Source organism: Stegodyphus dumicola, chromosome X1, assembly GCF_044657685.1.
Source record: "Stegodyphus dumicola isolate Sdum_Otavi_A_Nest chromosome X1, ASM4465768v1".
NCBI lineage: Eukaryota > Metazoa > Arthropoda > Arachnida > Araneae > Eresidae > Stegodyphus > Stegodyphus dumicola.
This window is the reverse complement of record NC_140780.1, coordinates 31900814-31926046: the sequence shown is the minus strand read 5'-3', so window position 1 is coordinate 31926046 and position 25233 is coordinate 31900814. Positions and strand designations below refer to the sequence as shown.

Below are 25233 nucleotides of genomic sequence, written 5' to 3'. Positions count from 1 at the left end.
GTTTTATTTCTTCACAATCTGAAATTCTGGTGGCATATAAATGCCAGTTGTCTATGAGTTTGCTATCATATACATGTAGCAACATAAAATTATTCATATCTGTATTGTCAGAAATTCTTTTTCCCATTAGTATTTACCCAGTGCTGGTCTTCAGATATTAGTTCCCCTTTAGAGGTGTTCAATTCAATAAATCTGGCACTACATCCATTCCTGACTGATTAATTTATTGCCAGACTACCACACAGTGTGCAGTTTTTCTGGGTCAATCAAATTTGCCACATGGGCACATCACATGGTACTATCTGCCTGTGGTATCCCAGAGGAAACGGAGGAGGGGAAAAAAGGGGGAACGAGGCATTGCACGATCATGAACAGCAAGTGGAACGTCCTAAGTTAATTGAAGGAAAAGCACAATGTCTTAAAGTAACAGTACAATACAAATACAGAAAGAGTAAAAGTATAACGGAAAAATATATACTATATGTACAGTATATACAGGATATTGCACTATATTGCTCGTTACTAATCATTAAGTAGGAAAGTTAGTGTCATTTGCAAGGTGGGCCGCTACTGGTCGAGTTTCACAGTCCTTGTCTAGAATTGTATAATTTAGTGTGTTTAAATTAGACAAATGTGCACAGTTAAGAGCTTTCATGAAGAAATTCCTGCTGAGTTTGTGCAAATGCTGCTCAATTGTACTAAGTTTCAAGTCTCTGTGTAGAGTGGCGTTGCTGACGTAGTAATGAGCATTAGTGATCATTTTAAGTATTCTATTCTGAATTACTTGCAGTATGTACAGGTCTCTCTTTTTAGCTTTATAGTCCAGACTGGCGAAGCATATGTAATGACAGGCCGTATGTTCATTATATACACAAGCCGCTTTCGACGCAGATCTAATTTTGAAAACTTGTTAAGAAGGGGCTTTAAACTGTTGATTACAGTGAAAGCCTTTTTCTTCACATTAGTGATATGGTCGTTCCAAGTTAGTTTTTGATTCAGTACTACCCCGAGGTACTTGGCTTTTGTGACTTGCGGCACCTGTTCATTGAAAAGATAAAATTTCCTGTTGAAAAGATAAATGTCCGTGTATGTTTTCTCCTGATGACAAGTAGTTGCGACTTTTGCGCATTGATCGATATCCTCCATTTAGTACACCAGGATTCAATATTGGGCATAATGTCCTGCAGCTTCCTAAAGCATGATTTGCGTTAGCAGACCTTACAGCTAAAGCTGTGTTGTCTGCATAACATCCTAAAAAGTTATTTCTATCCAAGTGGTCACGCGGGAAATCTGTAACATATAATAAATATAAAATTGGTCTTAAAATGCTGCCCTGTGATATATCAGCATTAATTTTTCTAGTGTCAGAGACGTCTTTTCCGATGGAGACAGAAAAGCTTGTATTTGTGATGAAAGAAGTAATGAGCTCAATCATTCCCCTTTCGAAGTTGAAATTAATTAGCTTGTAAATCAGCCCCTCATGCCAGACGTGGTCGAAAGCCTTCGCCACTTCCAGCATGAGGATGGCAACATTTTGTCTGTGCTGTAAGGCATCTCCACAAAATTCCACAAGCCTTACCAGCTGCTTGGAAGTACATAATTTTGCACGAAATCCGAACTGTTCGGGCGGAAGTACATCTAAGAATTGCTTGAGCCGATTTAGGATAACATGTTCATAAACTTTTCCTAGCCGTGAGAGTAACGTAATGGGGGTGTAGCCCTGAGGCCGGGTAGTGTCTTTTCCTGGTTTTGGCAATAACATAATTTTAGTGTGCTTCCAGGAATTGGGGAAGTAGCTGATGTTGAGGCAGGCGTTTACGATACTTGTAAACTTCATAATCATGTTCATGGGTAGTCTCTTGATGACAATATTATTAATAGTATCATGCCCAGGTGCTTTACGGACCTTAAGTTTCTTAATTAAATCTTTAATTTCTAGTGGAGAGGCATATTTTACTTCTTTTCTGACGGTAGGAGCGTTCAGCCAATCTTTAACTGTGTATGTCGTAAACGAAATCAATGTCATGTGGAGTTTTGTTTGGCATTAACTGCTGCTCTAAATAATCTGCGAGAACCGCAGCCTTGTCCTTGTTCATAATAGTGATGTCATCGTTAGTGAAAACGGGCCTAGTGCTGCTAGTATTACATTTCAGTTTTTTAATAAAAGTCCAAAGTGAGTCGTCCATAGGATTGAGTCTTAAGATCTTCTCCTCCCAGATTTCATTCCTGTGCAAGTCAATTAGTTTTTTAATGTTCTTATTGAGTTGGTTAAGTTCAGATTTAACCTGGGGACTCCAGGTAAGATGCCATCTTTTACGAAGGTGGTTGCATTTCGTAATTAAATGCCTGATGTTCCTAGGAAGCCTCCTTGCATAATTTTCTTTGTTAATGACACGTGAGGCATTATTGATAGCAGTTTTGATGCTATCCATGAATTTATTAAGTGCAGAGTCTATGTCATTTCTGCTCTTTAAACTTTCTATGGCAGGAGTGTTATTGCAAAGTAAATCTTCGTAAAGGTCCCAGTTTTTGACTTTTATCTGTTCCTTTCTATCCACTCTTGAGGTCGCTAAGGTGACAAGTACTGGGATGTGGTCGAAGAGAAGCTCGTGCATGATTTCAAAAGTCATGGGAATGTCGGTATTTTGTGAGCATTATATCAAGAATGTCAGCCCTGCTGAGGTTACTAGGTCTATAAGTACACTCAGCTGGTGCGCTGATAGCAACAAGGTTCTTTAGAAGGAAGTTATACAGTCTTTCCATTCTTGTTCGTACAATGGCAGCCCCATTCAGAGTTCTTAGCATTTAAATGACCAGTGGTGATAAACAGCTGGTCATTAGGGCAGAACCTTGAGATGATATTTTCAGTAAGTTGCATTGTGGGCGGATTGTAGCCCGAAGTAAAGTAGATGGTACCATAAAAAGGAAGGTGTACAGCAACTGTGACCGTCTCATGATTATTATTTCCAACTTCCTTAATTAAACAGGACTGTAGGGAGTTGCACACATAAATAAGGACCCCCTGCCTCTATGACTCCTTCTGTCGCACCTATATGTGCAGTAATTAACAATATTAATTAATATTCCTACAAGGTGTAGTGTGCATCTCAGTGATGAGTGCAATATCAACATTGTGATTTGTGAGAAAGTTGTGCAATTCCGTGACTTTATTAAGAACGCTGCAAGCGTTCCAATATGCTAATACAATAGGGGCTTTGTTAGTGGTGTGCTTGCCCATTATTATTAGGTTCAGAGGTTTGGTTGTCTTTACTTAAGTTTTTAACTTGTCTTATTTGTTCGGAAAGAAAAAAGCCGGAGCTTTTGATTACAGATACCAGTTCAGCTAAATCAGCAAAGACTTTCTTAGCTTCGTTGATTGTATCAGTATAAATTCCAGTAGATAAAGCTTGTGCGAAAGCTTTTATTTTCAATCATATGACTGGCATATGTCTTTGGTTTTTCAGAATTAGTGTTAGCTTTCTTGGGAAATTTCTCACACCCCTGAAATTGGAGGTAATCTAAATTACAGTTGGCACACTTTGGGGGCGTGTCCTTGCTCTTACTTGGACATTGAAATGAAAAGTGATTGTTGGCACACCTGACACATTTGGGAGGGTGATTACACCCATTTTGAGTGTGGGGGAACTCCTGGCACCTATAGCATTGCAGGAGTCCCACTTTTCCTCTGTACTGCTCAACTTTGATTATTAAGTCTAATAAATATTCTTCATTAAATATTTCTGCTGATTTGTCATTCTTGGGTAAAGAAATGAGAAAAAGTGGTAGTTTGTTAATTTCACCATTCCTATGCCGTGTCATTTGTTTTACTGATGAGATAGTGTAATTTTTTGCTTCTTATTCGTCCTGTATTTCTTTTGGGTCATCATCTCTCAAAATACTCTCCTCATCTTACAACAACTTTTAAAATTTATCTTGGGGTAAGATATAGCAATGGTACTCAATGTTAGCTCCTCTTAGCAGTTTGATCGCTAACCTGTGTTCTTCAGCATTTTTGGTGTAAATTCTTATAGAGTCATTTACTGTATGGGGTGTAAATTCGATATTATTTTCCCTGAAAATGCACCTGGTTTTACTCCAGTCCTTACTGTCTACTTTAATTGTGATGTGTGGGATTTTATTCTTTTTAGTGAAGTCACCTTCCGTGGTTTGTTGATTATCAGGAACTGTTTGAATTGTAGGTTGTTCTTTACTGTTTGTATCCATTAAATTGTTATCAGTTCCAATGCTAGCCATGTTATTACAATTGTTTTCTTCATGCGTAGTACTAGCAGCACGAGACTTTCATGTTTGTCGTGATATTTGTATTAATTTTTACTTGCACCTTAGTTGCTGAGGGCAGCTCAGGTATGTTAGTCATCTCAGTTATATTATCGATTTTTTGCTTTTTATACAAATTCTTATTATTAATCCTGGTCCTAACTGCTTTGTCCCCTTGGCGTTGGGCATAGAACTCATCGTCTGAACTTGTGTCTTTGTCTAAGGTTATTTCATCCCCAGAACAATTAACATCTATGTTAATAGGGCTTGTACATCTTTTGCTGTTGCTACTAACCTCAATAGTGCGAATGCTCGGTACTTTATCATCCTGTGTGTTATTTATATGAGCACATGGCTCAGCTAAATTATGTGTTTGCTCTTTTAGGTTATTATTAGCCTCAGTGTCTAAGTCCTTGAATTCAGCGTCGTATGTACTAAGCATGAGTTGGAAAAACTTAAGTTCCTTAAGCTTTCTCGCGTCTAATTCATCTAATTTTTCCTTGCATTCGTACTCAATAATGAGTTGCCGTAAAATCGCATCTATCCTGTCCATGATCGCAAAAAGTCAAGGAACTGTCCAAATCTAGCACCCAAATAAACGCATGCAAACCTGCGCCCCGGAACCGGGCCCACTCGACGGTGTTCCAGCAGACATGCATTCCTAGCAGTAAATGGGTACTTAAATTGTCCTTCATTGCAAATCAAATGTGGTGCTTTCAGTGTTTAGCCCACACCAAAATAGCTTCTCAGGGCAATCTCTGGTGTGCTTTTTTGCTTTGTGGCGAGTCACAAAACTCAAAATTGTACTGCTGAGCCACTATGTACAAATTGCAACGGAGATCCTGACCAAACTGAGAAACCGAGAGATCCAAGCAACAGAAGTTACCGCCTTTTTTTTTCCCCCCAGATGTAGCATGATAATATTAAAATCATTTAAATGTGGAAAATATATACCATTACTTACTAATGTATTTTCTCCCTTTTTTACTAATTTCATTGTATGAAAATTGAGAGGGGAGAATTAAGCAAATAATTTAATTTCTGAAGGTGAGGTTCCAGTGGGAATATAAAAATGAAAAGCATTCATGGATAAGCTATCTGTAACAGTCACAATATTCTTTATCTAATAGAAACTTTCCTTCGACTAGAATGCATAGTTATATTTATATAGGCATATCTAATCAGATATCTTCATTTCTACTACTCTGTATCTTGAATCTCGCCGTTTGTTATTGTTTGCTGTTACTCCTTAGGCCTCAAATTATTCAGTGCTGCTGGAACTGCTGTCTGTGTTGTGTCGTACAGCTTGCTAGTTGTCACTGTTATCCTTTCCATCACCACTCAAACTATTTTCCTATGTCTACTGATTTTCAGAACAGCAGATATTCATGTTTTCTTGAAAATCTTCATGATTATTGCTTCATCTGTCAAAGCCCATACATGCAATATCCACAGGCAAAATAATTAGTGAGATGAAAACAGCCATATTTTATAATTTAGGAGAGCTGACTTTTTGAATGGTTTGAAAAGGGGAAATTGCATGGAAATTTTTAGCTTTGAGAATTTTGTGCCAAATAGGTTAGGGAGAAAAATATATGAAGAGGGAAATACACAAGTAAATATGGCATGTAGCATTTATAAGAGCAATTATAAAATGATAGAAGTATTTGAAACTTGCAGATTTACGAGTGTTGGAACTTTAATAGTGGCAACACAGCTGAAAAAACCCTACGCAACAAAACCAAAGAATATCGCGTATACCACACGTGAACTACATACCTACATTACCTCTCAGCAAAAAGACTCTCCTGCCTACGTCACGCACATGCGGAGTGACGCGAAGAAGGGATCCTTGTATTAGCTCGTTTTCTAAAGTAAGTGTTGTCAGGATGTTTTCAAAACAAGAACAACGATGTTGGATAAAAATTGAATGTGCCAGAGGTCGTACAGCATGACAGTGTCATCAAGGGCTTCAAGAGGCTTGCAGGGAATCTGCATTGCCTTACAAAACCAAAGCAAGATGAGTGAAAGCATTCAATGAAGGACGTTAAAACGTGGCAGACATGCTGCGGCCAGGTCGTCCGAGTGTCAGCGATGCAGACGTGCAAGCTGTTGCCGCACTAATGGACAGTGATCGTCGCCAAACGATTCGTCATCTGGCCGGACAAACAGGATTAGCGCATACGACTGTGCTGCACATTCTGAAGAAATGCCTGTCCATGAGAAAAATTGCTTCATAATGGGTTCCACATCAGTTGACGGAAATGCAGAAATGGCTACGATACGATGCTGCCCGAACCCACCTGGAGAGCCATGAGCGCGAAGGAGATGCTTTTTTACGCCGTATCATTACGCTTTATGAGACATGGGCCCGATCATACCAGCCAGAACTGAAACGCCAATCAAACGAATGGCGTCATCGCGGGTCACCACAACGTTCGAAATTTCGTCAGAACCCCAGCAATGTGAAAGTTATGGTGATTCTCGTATACGACTGTGATGGTGTCATCCTAACGCATACCGTTCCCCCACAGCAGATCGTCACTGCTCAGTATTACTGCTCATTTTTGGAACACAATCTCCGACCAGCTTTGAGAAAAAAACGGCGACACTTTTTGAAGAACGCTCTTCTCATTTTGCATGACAATGCTCGGCCGCATGCAGGCACAAGCTGTGACTGATTTGTTCAAGCGATGGGGCTGGGAAGTGCTTTACCATCCACCATACTCCCCACATCTAAGCCCTTGTGACTATGACTTAATTCCTAAGATGAAGGAACCACTTTGTGGCACTCGCTTCCAAACTATTCCTGAGATTCTTGCAGCAGTAGACCGGTCCATTCAAACTATCAACAAAACAGGCGCTGCTACAGGTATTCTGCGACTTTCACATCATTGGAAACGGGTTGTACACAATGCTAGTGACTATATTGAAGGACTGTAAAACATGGTGACATGAATCACTTTTGTATACCTTGTAAATAAATAGTTGCCACTATTAAAGTTCCAACCCTCGTATTTAATATTAGCAATGTATAAAAAAATTCTCTAAATAAAAAAAAAATGGTGATTTAAAATAGTTTACTGAATTTCATGTAAGCCTTACCTACCAACTTAAGTTGATATACATTAATGAAAAAACTATCTCCGAGCTTTGGAGCTTCAGCTAAATGTTAATCTAGAACGCATGTTTATTTAACTAAGAACTCTCCGTTCTGCTGAGTTTGTCATCATGGACATGATAATTTAATGTTTTACAACTGGCCAGTTAGGTTCATGTAAGCTTTGCCTTTAAGCTTTCATGATCTCAGTAACTGTATTATTGGTATAGAGCAGTGGTTCTCAACCTTTTTAGCTCCATGCCCCCCTTTCACCATTGCTAAGAGATCATTTCCCCCATTTTTCAAAACTCAAAAAACACATGTATAAAGTCATTTAAATTTAGATTATTTTTAACTTGTTTTATAATTTTTACAACAAAGTGAGAAAATGTTGATAGATAACAAAACTTGATTAAAAGTTGTGTTTTATATTCATTGACTATAAATAAATAGATAAATAAAAGGCTGACTGATTTTCCCCTGCCTAAGAACCTCTTGTATACCTTTGAATTGCTGAAGATAAAATATGATGTGAGAAGAATGGCAAAAATTTGGTGCATTTTCAAATTGTATAAATAAAGGAGAAATCGGTAATTTAATTATTTACTACTATAAAATAAAGCCATTTAACTAGGGTTAATCAATTTAAATAACTGCATATTAAAGAAATCTGTACCCTTTTCTCTGTTCAATGTAAAATAATGTGAGAAGTTTATCTGTTGGGTAAATAATACTTTCCTAAGATTTTAAAGAATGTAAATAATATGGCTGATACCATCCCTAGTTACCAGGTGATTAACAGTGCTAAATGCTCTCAGTTCAACCCGGATTCAAACTCACCAAACAGGTTGTCTGCATGGCTAATTTTCCTGATTGTCCCCATGTACTAACGTCAACACCAGCCAGTTTTCCTTACAAAGTCTACCACAAAGACATTCCTTTTAATAACTCTCATGCATTGGCAAATTCAAATAATCTAACCTAACCAGTATGGATGACATGTGTCATCATGCACCTGTATGAGAATTTTCATGTAATTCTATGCTAAAGCGTAAAGAATCAGATTGATTTTACGACAGATTTTATTCAATAGTATTCATTTTCATAATTTACCAACAGAAATGCAAATATGCTGCAATTGAAACAATTAAAACCAAATGCAATCAAAGGGCAAATCTATGTATACTTTAAAATCTACTGCATTTCTTTATAAATGTAATTTGTAATGGTAATAGTTGGGATAAAACTTTAAGAGACAGGATGGTAAATTTTCTGGGTGTTTTGATTTGTTCAAAATGCGGTTGCATTGATTGAAGCATTAAGGTTATCAGAATGAAATCTTAGTGAACTACAGTTTATGCACATTTAAGAATGATTAATAACTATCTGTAAAACAATGTGCATTTTATATTTAAATAATATCATGAATGCTGTAACATACACTTGTTTAAAATTAGATTTCCTCATCAGATTGGCTGTAAATGTACGGACTGGCTGTATTTTAATTGTGTTTTATAATTTAATATTTTAGATGATAGAAACAGAGTGCTTTCAAGAGCTAAATGTTTTCGGACCTGATGGAACTCCAAGTCCAGATTTAATGCTAGATCAGCCTCCACCAGTTGAACCTTCTGGGTGCTTTCCATTCCGTAAGAAGGCTAAAAACTGGTAAGTAATGAGATTTTGTCTAGTCATCCAGAATATTAAAAAAATTATACAAAATGCAACTGTCTGCATTAATTGAAGTCAATCTCTGAAAAGCATAGTCTAGTTATATTTTAGTACTTCAGTTGCTTTTTTGTTTTAAATTATGCTTCCTGTGCTGGTTTTTAAGGTGAGCATCTTAGAATCGAAGGAATATTTTTTAAAAATCAATTCACTAAAGAAATAAAGACATGATGAGAGAAATTTCTTTCAAAATTTTAATTTGGAACTATTCAGGTTTAATTTTTTATTCATTTTATGATGCTGCATGTTTCAGTTCTTTTGAGATGTTTTATTTTCCTATTAGTTTTACATAATCATCATTATTTGGTTAGGTTGTAAAGTTGCGCGCCTCCAACCTGCACGCACCAAAGTGGTGACTGTTGAAACTGGAAATTAGACAGAGTCTTGAGAAGAGTTTAAGTCCCTTTTTATTCAACTTTAGAAATTACAAATGCGTGCTCTTGACGCTCACAAACTATGCCGACCCGGCGGTAAAATAAAAATAAGAAACTAAAAAGAGATAATAACAAGAGACTAACTACGAGGCTCTCTAAACGTAACTAACCTCACCGCGTTCTAAAGTACCACTGATAATTCAGCAAACTCTGAAGATTACGTTGAAAGATTAACAATTTGCCGAGGCAAGCACACAGGCCGAAACGCGTGGTTCTTCAATTTCTAACTAGCCACCTCCACACTCGTGAAGCAAGAAAGCACACCTTCGAACTCGTTTCCTTTCTATTTAACTCTGAATACTTCCGCTGATAATTTGAATCCTTGCGCGTTCTACTAAAATTTACATACCCTGGCATTGGCAGTTCCAGGGGAAAGTAAGGCTTGACAGGAAAGATAGTTTAACTTAAAATAAATGTTAGTTAAAATAAATATAAACCCTACAAGGTAATGTTGGAAGTTACATTGAGGGGGGACCTTTATATATAAATATACTCCTTTCATACTAAGACTTCACTCTGACTTCATCTAGATTCATCCATCTTGAGCTTTATTTGCTTTATATGCATCTCGTATTATGTTTCTGCCACATAAAACGTAAAAATAATTATATGGAATGTAAATTGCATATATGTCTGTGCTTTTATTTTGTTAGATATCTTTCTTTTTCTATATGAATGAGCATTTACTAGCATCTTAAGACCTACTATTGGTGGCTTGCTTGAAATATTTAATTTCCTTATCATAATAAACACAGAAACTGATGCATTTCCATGTGCAGCCTCTTCCACTAATAAACCAACGCTTTTCACATAAGTCAAGTAGTATAAAATCTATTCATGGGCTGAAGAATTGAAATATAAATGTATACTTTGGTGAGGTACTTTTAATGGTTATTTTAAAAATTCGTACATGCAGTTCATTTTACTGTTTATGGTGTTAAAGTTATGCCCCAGAACGGTATGTTATTATTGATTTTACCACATGAATAGTTGATTGTCATATTTTCGTAGAGCATAAAATACTTCCTCGTGTTTTAAAACTTTTTTATCTGTAAAAAGCTCATGAAATGCTAATTATTTTATTGTAAGTTAATGTTCTGAATATACATATTTCTCCTTCTCCCTCCCTCTGTTGAGAAGAATGTTTGCCCATGAAAATTTTCAGGTGAACAGTATTTCCTCTCTGGCTTCATGTTATTATATCATCTTTCAAATATCTGTTTGTTGAAATTCTAAAGTTGAAGAATTTAAAAGTATTGTTGTTTTCTAAATATGCAGTTTTTTGTTATCAAATCTTCTTTTGTTCTATTATTTACACATAGTTTTTATCCAATGGCAGGCACTTGCCTATTCAGCATTAGTCAATCCTAATGCCAGAAGTGGTGGTGATTTTATTGCGGAGGCACCAAATAGGCGGCCACCATTGCCTCCTATGAAGGGATGGACAGTTACAACTGTGCTGTCTTAGGGATTCGAACCTGGGCCAGTTGGTACTGCAGTAGGCTCTCCTAACCATTATACCATCTAGGCGGCATTTAGTCACAGTATGAAGAATTTTAACTTTGTATCTACTGACCAGTTTCATAAAAGTTGCAGAATGAATTGTTCAGGGAAAGAAGAACATTTACATATATATAGCTATTTGCTTAATAATAATTATTTAAACAAAAATTATCTCACAACACCTTCTCCTAATTTTTATCTTCTTCAAAATTTAAGAATCTAAATCTAGTGTACATTATAGTACTTGTATACTTAATTCCTTCTTAGTCAACTCTCACCAGTGCCTAAATGGTTAAGACCACTGAATACTGGGAGTTCAATCCTGGGTTTTATCCCAGGCAAACATGTTGGCTGCAGAATTGGTTTTCATGATTTTCCCCATGTCTAGCATGAAAACATGTTTGTTTCCTGTAAAAAGCCCTCTATTAAAGATCCCTTCCCTTTGGCAGGTAGCACTCATATGCTTTGTCATATTCAAATAACTTAACATTCTTAGTGAGCAAAATGTTATTAGCTACTTAATTTAATAAAACTTTAAATATGCCAAATAATTCTTACATTTAATGAATTTTATTTACCCAGTGATTTGCTAAACATTTCAGCTACATTATTATCAGAAGTTCCAAGAACTAAAGTAATATTACTAGATTAAGTTACAAGAACTTAAGTAACTAAATAATTGATAAAAAATAATACAACACACAGGCCATAATTCAGATGTCTTCTAACCGGAATGATTTTTTATCTGGACATGACACAGAAATTTAAAAAATTTTTTTTTCCATATGTGGAAGAATAGGGATTGATGTTTAAGTAAAAGCAAGAGTACCAAAAAAATCAGCTTTTTATTCTGATTACTTGAGACTTTTTTCGATGGAAAATAGCATTATCCACAGCACTATTGAAACAATTTTACATATTATTGTATTTTCTGTCTTTAAGTGCTTGCTGGCTAGTGAACATTATTTTCATTCTCAACCCTTAGGTGTTTGCGAGGGGCAGCATTTTTTTCTCATCTTGCCGTATAAGCAGTAAAGGAAGCTCAAAGACCCATGCTTGTGAAATGTTTATATATTGTTTCCCTTTGTCTAGCAGAATCCAAAAAGGAAAGAATTAAGATTCTGTTGAACTTTAACAAAGCTAGCATTGGAAATTGTGTTGTGAAATTGTGAACATCCATTTCATTTGAAAAAAAAACTAGATTCAGTATAAAAATGTTATTGCATCAGAGAAGCAAACCAAACTGGTGATGCCTGGCACCAAGGGAATATGGTCCCCCCCCCCAAATAAAAAGCTTCAAGTGGTATGCTTTCAGTGGGGGGAAAAAAACATGAAATCTTGCATTTAATAGATTTTGTGATTTTTTACTAATTACATCTTTATTTTCACTATAATATTGTCGTCATCTTTCATAGTGGGAATTCTTTTTTATCTTGTTTATTTTCTGAAATTTCATTTTAATTTGTGTCCCATAAAATTAGTTTTGTATATGTAATGTTCTTTTAATTCATATCTTTCTCCATTTATTGAATATAAGTTCAATAAGCAGAACATTTAAATAAGTTTTTTTCTTTTCCCATTTCTATCTCATAATATATAGCCTTTTATTCCCTAGCCAATGAAAATATACTTTTTACTTTGTTAGTCAAGTCTTTTAATTGGTTGAATTGCTTGAGTATACACAACACTTCCAAAATTTTTCAGTCTTGATAAATTATGTCTTTATTTATTTCATTTTTTTGCTAATGTTATACTTAACTGCTTTTGCTGGTCTACAGTTTAACATGCAAACTAGAGTTCAGAATCTTCTCCCCACATTTCTTTCTCTAATTTGGAGCTTTTCAGGAAGGCTTTTGATTTTACTAGTAATATTTTGTTATTTTTTTCTGTTGTTCCATTTAATTGTGAGCTTTTTATGCTTTCGCAAATGAATTATCTTCCATTATCACACCTTAATTGTGATACTTCTATATTCCCTTTAATGTCTACTTCTTTTACATAATTTTTTATTTCTATCAAATATGCTGCTAAAATATGTATATTCATCAAGGAAAGAGGTCCATCAGCGGCCGAGCGGTAAAGTCACTGAATACTGGTAGTTCGGTCCGAGGTTCAAATCCTGCGAACGGGCTGGCTGCATGGGCGTTTTTGTGGTTTTCCCCATGTGTAACGTGTATACGAGCCAGTTTCCCTTAGAAAGTCCCTCACGAAGGTATCCCTTCCTTTAGGCAGATAGCCCTGGTGTGCTTTGCCATAACTGAATAATCCACTAATCCATCATCAAGGAAAGTTATAGAATATTTCTTATTGCAACATCTGCTACACAAACGTATATATGAATTGTTTCTTAAGATCTCTGAGCAAGTGCTTTTTCAGAATTAAATGGCAGGCTTGTTAGTCTGGCTTACAAATGTGTTTCACATATGAATCATCCTTTAGACAATCATCAGAACTGTTCATATCATTAACTAATAAAACAAGTTTCTCTGCATTTTAATAAGCAAGATGTCCTAGTCTCCTGTTCTGTAATGAAACTTTAGATGCCTTCACTTCAGCTAAAGGACTTGCTTTCCTAAATTTATCATCAGTAGCTGTACATGTTCCATATTTTTACCTTCTTTTTTAATTTCTAGTTTATAATAAAACATTTTAACCTCATCTCTAATATTAGTTATAGCACATGCAAATAATAATTTCTAATTCTGAAATATATGACATCATTCAAAGTACATTTATTAGTTTCTTCTGTACTTCTTTTCTTACTTATAGATCAAGATGTTTTAGCTAAAGAAAGTAATAAAATTTGTGACATATCTCAAATAATTGTATATGGCAGAAATATCACAGATTTTCTTTAACACTGTGCACATCAATAAAAATAATTATTATTCAAAATCTCTTTCATAAAAAACTAGCATGTGTAATTTTTCCTCTCCCTGTACCTCGAATAAATATGTCCATATCAGAATCTGTACAGCTATTTATCACTTTAAATTCTGCAAAAATATCGCTCTCATCAGTATAAGGAAAAGACTTATTTATTTCTTTTGTACTTCTTTTCTTACTTATAGATCGAGACGTTTTAGCTAAAGAAAGTAATAAAATTTGTGACATACCTCAAATAATTGTATATGGCAGAAAAATCGCAGGTTTTCTTTAACACTGCACATCAATAAAAATAATTATTATTCAAAATCTCTTTCATAAAAAACTAGCATGTGTAATTTTTCTTCTCCCCGTACTTCGAATAAATATGTCCATATCAAAATCTGTACAGCTATTTATCACTTTAAATTCTGCAAAAATATCACTCTCGTCAGTATAAGGAAAAGACTTATCATATGTGTGTACTTTTCAGTTAAATACAGTTTTTGTTTTGCCATTTAGGTGTAAACATATTTCGCTAAATGATAAAAAAATATTTCTCTTAACACTAAGGGGGGGGGAAAGCAGTAAATAAAATCTCTAAAAAGACAGAACATCTATCCTGCAATATAGGCCAAAAAAAAAAGCATCAAGAACATATGCATTATATCAACTGACACAGTTAAAGAGCCATTACATCGCTCATCACCCATGAATGTTGCTCGTATTCTGCAACAAAATACCAAAAATTAAAAAAATTGCATAGGAATGAAGGTCAGTAAATTTCACTATAACAGTCGTACTGCTACATCTAGTGTCAACAAAAAATACTAATTAAATGTTTTATCTACAAAGTCATATGTGGTATACACAGCCACAACTTGAATTGAAATAATGATTAATATATGACACACCCATCCATGAGATAATGTTTGCTGCTATTGCGCATATGACACGCCCATCAGAAACGGGTTAAAAAGAGCTCCATTCCGCATCTGCATACAGAAACAATAATACTGATGTAAAGCTGAATCCAATTGTTTCTTTTTTTAATCCTTAAATTGTTTCTTTTTTTAATCCAAAAAAAAAAAAAAATGAATGTAGTTTAATTTCTGTCTCTACTTCAGAAGTTGATTTGACAGACTTTAATATAGTACAGGTAATTATTAAAACTTTGAAAGAAATTCCTGTGGATAATTACTTAGTGCTTGGTGCCAACAATGCACCACTAATGGTGAGCTTGAAGACTGGTGTTGCATTCATCTCAAAAGAAAAATTCATGTTTGCTAATTATGAGGTGTACCTGTCATGTCTTAAATTTACAGTTAAAAAGGTCTTGTTTCTTTACCAATAAGTGTGGATGAACAAATTGTTGATGTCTGCGGACGAATTCTAAAAGAAAGGGAAAATTTAAGTAATTCCAACAGCTGCATGTATTGAAACAAGACAAATTTTGAAACATGTATGTACACAGTGGTTATCTTTAGAGAAATGTTTATCTTGAACCTCAACCAATGGAACACACTTTTATTTTTTTTTCAAGGAAAAAACTAAATGCTTCTAGAGTTGAGATGAAAGTTACAAAATTACTTTCTTAAAAGTTACAAAATGCTGAAAGTAAATGGAGATGTAGTTACCATTCCATTATTAAAAATAGGTATGAGAATTGCTTAACAAGAGAAATATTTCTGATTATTGGCAAGTTTATTTTGTGAAGTACGAATATTTTTTATTTCTCTTCAGATATCAACAGATCATATTGCTTTTTTTGTGCATTCCATTTTGCCATTATTCAATGTTCTTAACACAGTTCTACAATGCAGAGTTCTATTAATTCATGTTTTGCTATCAATGATTAGTCATCTGTTTAAAAACATTTTATCAAAGGTTGTAAAACCAACCTTTTTTTCGTCTTGTAGTTCTATATATCATGTGATTATGGTAAAATAGAAAATTAGAAGAAAGATGAAGATTTTGTTATAGGGGCTGTAACTAGCAAAGTAGTGGAAGAACTTTCAAAGGAAGACAAAAAGAAGCTTTATTTCCACATTAGAAGCTACGTCTGCCAAGTATGTGATTACATACTGTATAAATTTTCCAATCAACAGTGAAGGGATTTTATATGCTAAAGTTGCAAATGTTTTTGCTGATAAATTTAAGTTATAATTTTGAAGTTTACAATGGGGAAAAAACTTGGATAAAGTTACAGAACCATCAAGGATTGATGCCTAGTGGAGTTTAATTGGAAAACTGAAAGTGCAGATGAAAATTTAAAGTGAATTGTCTAGAATTTTGTTGGTATTCCTGACGATTCCCCATAATGCAAAAGTGCAATAGGATTTTCAGTGTTTCAAAAACAAGGACATACATGTTAGGAAAACTTTATTAGCAAAAGCAGACCTGCATGGCAATTACTACAAACAAAATTATGAAATTTCTTTCTTAATGAAAGTAAAATCTGCCTTTGTTCGAATTGTATGAAAACTGGTTAAAGTAGTATTTTTCTGTTAAAAGGTACAAACTAAAATTTTTTTCGCATGTAAGTATTTTTACTGTGTGCATTTTTAAGACTTAACAACCAAACTTTCAGATGTCAATTAGTTACTATTTAAAGTTATTTCATTTTTTAAAAAATATATTTTATTTCTATGGATTTTTATCATTTAAAAGTCTTGTGGGTGAGAAAATTCTCATAATTTCTTTTAAAAAAATGTAAAAAATAAACTGATTTGTGAATAAAATTCTTTAAAATCATGATTCTTTTTCTTATAATGCAGCATACTTGTTCAAATGTTTGACAGATAAAAATTTAGTGCATTAAAAATTGTTGCTAATACGAAATACTGTTTTCTATTATATGTAGTAGAGTTCCAGTAATCCACATTCCAAGTGGTTAAGTGTGGGATAGACTACAGAATTTTTTGGGTTACAGATCAGGTCTTTTTACGTTTGAATTTTTACATTTTCAGTTTTATAGCAAGTTTTGATTTTTTTCATCTAAACTGCCAAAACATACTCAATGTATTAAGATTTTGAATAGATTTTAATTGTAAGTTTCTATATTCACTAATAATTTTATTCTAAAATTCCTTAGTAAAATATTGGAAGGATGATCCTCTCCTAGGAAACATAATAACTCCTAGGAAAGCTAGAATAATAAAAAAGCTCTAAAACAAGGTGTGAAAAATCATATTTTTAAATATAATTTTTAATATCTGTTCCCATTGCCAGTGTGCATATCTGACATACATTGTTCATTTCCAAAAGAAATATGAACATAAAAGAAAAATGTAGTCAGGAGGTGAAAATAAATTGTGGGAAAACTGAAAAAGATTAAAAACTATTTCACAAAACATACATGAAAACAACTCTGTATAGCTAACAGTGAAATTACTTTCAAAATAATGTTTTGGCTCTTGAATGACAGCGTATTAAAATGAATCCCTTCTGTAATACTATCGTTATATATGTCACATATCCCTGTGGATTACTACCACTGCTGTTAAGAGGAAAAGCTAAAAATAAAGTTCTGGTTTCCTGAAAGTAAATGACTGTAATCTTCACCATGTTTTTCATTTTTCATAGCTCAAAAGTATCTAAAATTGCCATTTTTAAAAATCTGTGCCCACAAGAACAAACTTACTGAATGTGAGCAAATTGGTAACAATGAAGCTTAACAATACATTTAAGTTTGAAAGTCCATGTCTGAAAATTTCTCAAAAAAGAAATTCTGTATACATGTTAACCACATAAACTCAAATTACATTTTAAAAGACAGTGCAGTATACACCTAGAAAGAAAGATTTATCTAAAATGAAAAATTTGAGGTGATTCACTTTTTGTGTTTGTTTGAAAAACGAAAGAAATAGCACTGACCTGCATGCAGTAAATGCTAAATGATTTCAACAATAAAGTTAATTTGTTTCTTGAGCCAAAATATATGATAAATAACTAATGTTACTGTTAAAATTTTATTTTGCAGTAAATGTAAAAAATTCCAGATAATTTTGTCACCATATTGAATTTTCTAGGAATTCAAGTTTTGTTTGTTTACAATGAGTACAAACCAAAGACATTTAAAGATTATTGGAATTTTGCCATATTTGTGTTTCTGTATTAGAAGAAACTACTTTGGTGGTATCTTCTTTGTCATTGTATCTATTCATGTAGCAGGAAACAAATCTTAACTGCTAAGTGAAATGCTGTGTTATGACTTACATCTTATTTGGCATTATAAAAGACTGGAAGGGAGTGGAGACAATTCAACAAAGTCTTTTGAGTTAATGCTCATAGTTATTTAATTTTCAATGGATGGATACTTGGCTAGTTAAGCATTCATTGGGAATTGAGCCTGAATTTATCAGTTGTGCAGTTATCTCCACACCAAGAATGTTATCTAAAGTGTAGAAAAAGGGGCATGCAATATTACATCTGTCAAGAAGTGGGAAAACAAGATAGTAATTGAACTTACACAAAGGTTTGAGTCTGTTTGGGACTATGGAAAATACAGTAGTCTCTTAACCATAATTCTGTCCATGATGAATTCTTGTAAAATCTTGATAATGCAATAATCTGTTTATATGAAATTTTAAAATAAATTTGTGTGCACATTTAGAACAACTAAATGGAAAGGTAAAAATGTCACAAAACCTTCATAATATTGGTGACACAAACTTATAAAAAGCTCATAAACAGTAAGTTAATAAAAATTGTCATCACTCTAAGTAGCTTTCTTGTGATCAAAGCTAATAATGGTCATATGCTAGTGTGAAGCAAGAGGGACAAAATCCATACAATTGGGTGCATAGACGAATTTTAAATTATGTGAAGGATTGATGTTGTAGGGTTAAATTATGTTCCATATTTAATCTTGACACAGAGTGAAAAAAGAAAAATATTTAACTATGTGAAATTTTGATCAATAAGAGGATAGTTCAGATTGTTATTTGAAGCTATCAGCAGATGGCACTGAAATCAGTGTGCTTTAAAAAGTTGTTTCAGTGTATATAAATTACAAGAATTGTTTATGCTTTTCCATGTAGTAAGTGGTTTAGAAGTTTTTCCTGATTATCAAGAATTATGTACTTAGTAGACACACACACACACTTTTTATAAAATACATTAAATTTGATCAGTAAAGAAAGTGTTTCTCTGGCAATTTCCAATTTTAAAGTTAGTGATCAACTTTAGGTCAACTAAACCTTCATCGGATTTTCAAAGTTACTTGGCAGCATTCCTTGATTTCTCTCTTTCCAGATATTGGCATTATTTTTATTTCAGTAAAACTGTATTATTAACTATTCAAATGTTATTTAGCAGTAATAAAAAATGTCGTTTATTAGAAATAAATTCATCTTAAGTTCAAAGGTTTTCATATGTAATTTGTATGAATATATGTGTTGCGTTGTGAAATATATCACAATTTAGTATTAATATATATTCTACGTTTAGTATTTTAGGTTTCTGAAATATTCTTTAATTGATGGTTATGGTAGCTGTTGGATTCCCAGTGCTGTAAATGTTAAGAGGGGGGCAGACTGTTGAATTATTAGTTTTAAAAAAATAAAATTTTGATCAGTATATGATCAGATAATGAAAGAAGAAAAATAATTGTATTAAATAAATTGCAGAAATTTAAGTAACATGAATAATCTGATATGCGTATAAAGCTAGTGTATAGTAGTAATGTGCTTTATTACCCTTTGCTATGAAGCATATTTAAATGAACTAGGATTTTAATTCTGTATTAAAAATAAAAAGCACTGCATGCAATAATTAATTAAGTGAAGTTTTTGATATCAGAATTTAACTTCCTGGCAAAATAATCTCCTTTATATACGAACTTAATATTATGTATGCCAAGAATTGTGTAATAAACATGTTTTATTAATTTTATATGACTCTTTAACTTTTTGCATAAGTGATAGGATTTACAGTTGTTTAATTTAAAGAATCTTTTTCATTGTTCTCTGGCACTTGCGTATTATCCTATCAACTGTAAAAGTTGGCAAAAATTCTACCAAAATTGCAGCAGTGGTTTCTACAGAAGTCGGAAGGAACTGATTCCTCTTTATTTGATAAACAATAAGCATTTGTCTTTCTTTGCATAAAGGCTTTCATTGATTTCTACTATTTTGCTAGGCTCTCCAATTTTATAATTTTTTTTTTAGAATGTTAAAAATGCAAACTTCCTCTTTGTGTTGCTGATTTTTTTTACCATATTCAACTGGCCATATCACATTCATTAATACATACCTTTATTTGATGGTAGGACTCATAACTCGAAAAAAAAAAAAATGCACTGATTACTATTCCATAGAAAGGAGGCCCAACATTTAATTTTTTTTTTTTTTGGCATGAGAAATACAGCAATAGCAATTAATTTATATCCTTATTCATTAAGACAAAGGTGGATTACCAAGTATCAGTCGGGTTACATGAAACAATATCACAGATGTCATGAGTGTGTTGTCACACTTGTCCATAATTGGTGCTAAATCATACTGCGTGACATTTTCACAATTTGACAAAATAATACATAAGTATCATTTTTCTTTTAAACGTTAACTGCAAAAATTTTATTCAGAATTTTTTAAGATGTTATTAAACTTGATGGTGTCCATGTAAATTTAACTTGTAAAGGACTGTTCTGAATACAGCTTGATATCTGTATTTACTGTAATTCTTTTTTAAAGGTTAAGGATTCCCCTCTTTCAGTAAGATATGTAGATAATTTGCCTAATCTTCTGATATTTATATATGGTAAAGTGATTTAATTTTTACTCATAAGACAGATAATTAGTAATTGTTATAATTTTGTAGGCTTGAACTTCTGTAGGTGATTTTCAGATGTGTAATATTAGCTTTACAAAGGAAAAAAAATTGTATTCCTCCTTTTTCTATTTCCTATTAAATTTTAATTATGTAGAAATGCCATTGAATTATAATTTTTAATACAGTAATGTTTGAATTCATTTTTCAATATAAACCATGAAATTGTTGGAAAGGGCTTTTTGCGATCAATGCAATGAAAAGCCAACACAGTAGTATGGTGATGCATAAATAATATCATAAATATCAGCAGTATGACTTCAGAGGATACATCAGTGCATACAAGATGTGAGTAGTCAGCACGTGCCATGCAAGGCAATTTAAAGACAGTAAGGTGCATTTCCAGGGATTCTTCTGCAAGTGAAAGTGAGACTGTATGTGCAAAATGGCTGAAAAGAAAACATCAGGATGCTTTACACAAGGTAGAATGATTGGGAAGCTTGAGTAGGGGTATAGTTATATCTGGACATCTATCACCCAATAGTTTGAAATTGATAAAAGTGTATTTTCAGAAGCTTGGAAAACCTTCCAAGATGATATGTCAGAGAAGGAAAACTGCGGTGACTGACGACTGATCTACCACCTTGCAGACTAAAAGGGATCAAAACCAGACAGTGTGCAGCATAGTTTAGCAGCTGTATGTTGCAATTGGATTGCAGGTGTCCTGGTTTTACCTTGGCCAGATGACTTCATAAAGGTGGCCTGTTCACCCTCTATGCTGAATGCTGCATATCACTGACAGCAGCCCATTGGCAACACCATTTACTGTGGTGGGAAGAAAACAAAGATTCGGCACCTCATCAGTGGAATAATGTCCTCAACTGATGAGAGTCGCTTCAGTCTGACAAATGATTCTCAGCACCAGTTGATATGGAGAGATATAGAGAGACATATTCATCCTGTTAACATTGGGGAGAGACCATTGGTGTGGTCTTAGCATTCTTGTAAAGGATTCTTGTATGGGAAAACATTATGATGAACAGATAGAGAGTGCTTCACATTTTCATCGTCCCTTACATGCATTTTTTCTGGGGTGCCATTTGTTTTTATAGATGATAATTCATGGCCACACAGGCCATATTGGCTGTTGGAGAGCTCCTGAGAAGTAAAGATATCAACAGAATTGATTAGCCAAAGTGCTTCTTTTATGTAAATCCCATTGAACATGTGTGGAAGACTTCAGGGAGATGCCTGGTGGCATGCTCCTTGAAAAACGGGAACTTTTGCCCAAGAACTGTTAGATAATCTGGTGTTGAGTATTAACAGATTTTGCAACACAACTATTGCAGTTAGGGGAAGCTCTTTGGTTTGTTGTTCTCTCTCTTATCCAGGCTTTTTTGTACAGGTGCCATTCTGTCAATAAAGCCTTTTTGTGTTCATTCTATACTGTATGCATCCTATTCATTTTTTTTTTGACTTTGTGTCTTTTTAGTATGAGTATCATGTCTCCCAATTGATTTTTTGAGGAATTATGGCCAAAATCAGAAAAGCTGCTCACGTTTTACTCACTAGTATAGATGGGGCTGAATATTGTGAATAATAAATTAGTGTAATTGGCAAAATGCGTAGCTGCCAAACTCTCCCGGTTTTTCATCACATCACAGTAGATCACTCTTCTAGCTTTGAATTTTTAGCATTTAAGATATTTCAGCAGTAAACAAAATTTATTGAATTAAAGAAACTTGGTGTGTGCCAGTTTCATTATCTAATCTCTAATGATCTTGAGCATAATATTTCTTTTTTAGTTTAATTGATCAGAGTATTCGTAATCTACAAATATAAAAATGTTAAGTTTCACAATGAAATTAGCCAAAGAGCATGAAAAATAGAATATATAATTAAATATTGATGTGTTTACATCACAATCATGTTATAAGTAATTCAACAACCTGAATGTTGTTACGAAGTGAATTTAATTCAATTTGGGCTTCTGTTCAAACTTACTAGAAACTCCTTGTACAAGAATCTCCCTTTTCCTGTATTCTAAGGTTGGTAGTTATGCCATATATAAAATTCGCCTTCATCAGGTTTCCCATGTTTGCAGGTACGATTTTTTTTTTTTTGAAATTTGAATGAATTTCAAGGAATGAAATAATTTATAATAATTGTAAATTATTTTAGAGTAAAATTTTTCTAAATCATTCATTATTTTTTTAGTTAAATTGTAAATAAAATAATAAGTACAATTCAACCTTCCATTCTTGAATACCTTTGTGACTGAACCCGATCCTGCTCATTATGGGCCGTGTGAGTGGCCGAGTGATTAAAACCTTTGAGTACTTACTGGTAATTTGACTCGGTTTACCCCCAGACAAATGATTTGGCTGCATGGTTGGTCATCATGAAGTTCCCCATATGTAAAAAGAATGAGTGTTTTTCCATAGGAAGTGCTCCACGAAGGCACCCCTCCCCATAAACAGATAGCCCTCATGTGTTGGCCATATTCAGATAATCTAATCTAATCTTTTCCGTTATCAATAAATTTACTGAGGCATAGGATCTAGTACTATGCTGTATTTCTTAAAAATATATAAGATAATTTTTTAGACTAAACCATCTGTATATTCTTTAAAGTTCATCAAAACTATGTTTATTTGGAATCAGGTTTTATCTTTATGTATCAGAGTTCAGCTTTTTTGAAAAATAGGGCTCTGTGGAATATCTGTTTGTTTTAGATAAAAAAAGTCTATGGAAACTAGTGTTTATCCCTAAGTGTTGTCCTTATCTTTTTTCTAGGAATTTTTGTTGTTGAACATTTAGCCATTGGAAAGAATGCTCCATGTCTACTCAAGATGGCCCGCTAACCTACCGTGTAAGCCATACTGTGTTTTACTTCCTGAAATTCTGGGAAATTTGTAGTAAATGACAAGGAAATAATTAATTGCCCCTCTTCTGCAACATACACATATTTATTACTCATATTCTGATTTATTTCACTTCCATAGAGCCTTGTTTTTCAAAAGTGCTCATGAATTACCATAGATTTTTTCTTATAATATTTTAAACGAGTTTATAAAGTAAACATAACTTTTACATGAACTTCATTTTATTGTTGATAAAGAAAATGCGTGCTTCAAGACTGACTGCTTAGTTTCTTATATATTTTTAATCTTTGTATATATTTATAGATACATTGCATAATTCTTAAATTGCTTTTAATTTGTGATGTATAAGTGAATGCGTACATGTATCAACTGTCTCCATTCTGAATTAAATTTTAATATTTTCTTCAGCATTTCATTTTTTACTGCAAATTGATTCATTGTTTGTTTAAGTGTATTTTTTACTTTAAATAGCATTTCTTAATGCTTAACCTCTTAAATGAAGCATTTCTGAAACTTGCATTTCATGTGTATTAACTTTTTTTGCTATACGTATAGTACATAATATCCCATTTTAGCTTACATGCGAGAAAACCCCAGCAATCAAACTTTGTCATTATTAAAAAGAGAAAGAAATTTAAATCATATAGCACTTTATTTTCACCATGTTATAGGTACAGATTCATAAAAGATTATTTTTTGTATTTTACTGTACTTAACTATTATATTAATAAAATTTCTTTTTTCTTCTTTGTGGTGTTTTGAAGAAAATTTATTCACCTCTATTTAAATGATTTGCATGTGCTAGTTATTGTCACCACACATATATGATACATTGTTTGGAGGGGGAGGTATAATGTGTTAATGCATTAATTTATGTTTAAAAATCGTAGTTTTTAAATTATTTGTGTATTGAATTTTATTTTCTTGAATATTTTTATGATTGATATATTTATTCTACTGGATTAATAACAAGAGCATTATGAAACATTGTAAATTGTTTTAATAAGCATTTTTTGTTTGTTTTGTTAAGCATTCAACTGCATTTTGTTAACTTAAAAACATAAATATGAGCTATGCTAATAATGAATGTCATAATGCACCTTTTGGTATATATATAAAAATACAATAAAATTTAAAGCATTACAAATACATTGGAAGAATAGATTGTCTCAAAAATGTGAATTTGAGTTACAAAGAAAAGAACTGAACTGTGATAGCAGTATATTTGGATGATGCAGCCTGGTAGCTGTACATTTAGATGATGCTTCTTGGAATTCAGCATTGTTTTGGTGTTTATCATCCTTATCAAAGTCACAGATGTATTCCCCATCACTTGTAAAACTCGCTGGTCATGAAACTTAGCTGCTTATTAGTTCAAATTTCCAGGAACCAAAGCAAATATATGCTAATAAATAGAAAAAATACCATTTGTTAAATTCATCTCTGCCACTTACTAAACTCAGATTGACAAAAGACTGATTCTTTAGTACCAGAATATCCTACTTATACCTATCAAAGCTCTTTGTAATTCATTCATTTAACGTACTGTGGCTTTATCAGTCAGATATACAGTTTGTCATTAAAATGGGTTTTACTTAAATACCCCCCTAATCCTGTACCTGTGAACGCTTCTAAGCATTAGTACATTAAGAGTCTTTCAAAGGAAAAT

The 25233-nt window shown here is 33.3% G+C and overlaps 1 protein-coding gene across 3 annotated transcripts in view; it reads left to right on the top strand.

The window, feature by feature from the left end:
• The window catches only part of Gprk2 (G protein-coupled receptor kinase 2), a 170365-nt gene that overhangs the window by 127173 nt on the left and 17959 nt on the right, over positions 1 to 25233 (top strand). The window contains exons 15-16 of one of the 3 annotated variants that reach the window (XR_004757902.2): positions 8910 to 9046; positions 23476 to 23551. Coding sequence is in view for 2 of the 3 variants with exons in the window: in XM_035357397.2 (XP_035213288.1) it covers positions 8910 to 9046; positions 23476 to 23491 (153 nt within the window). In the remaining variant the exon portion in view is untranslated. Of the gene's footprint in view, positions 1 to 8909; positions 9047 to 23475; positions 24240 to 25233 lie in introns of those variants that run through there. The other 2 variants (XM_035357397.2, XM_035357396.2) reach the window with 2 other exon arrangements.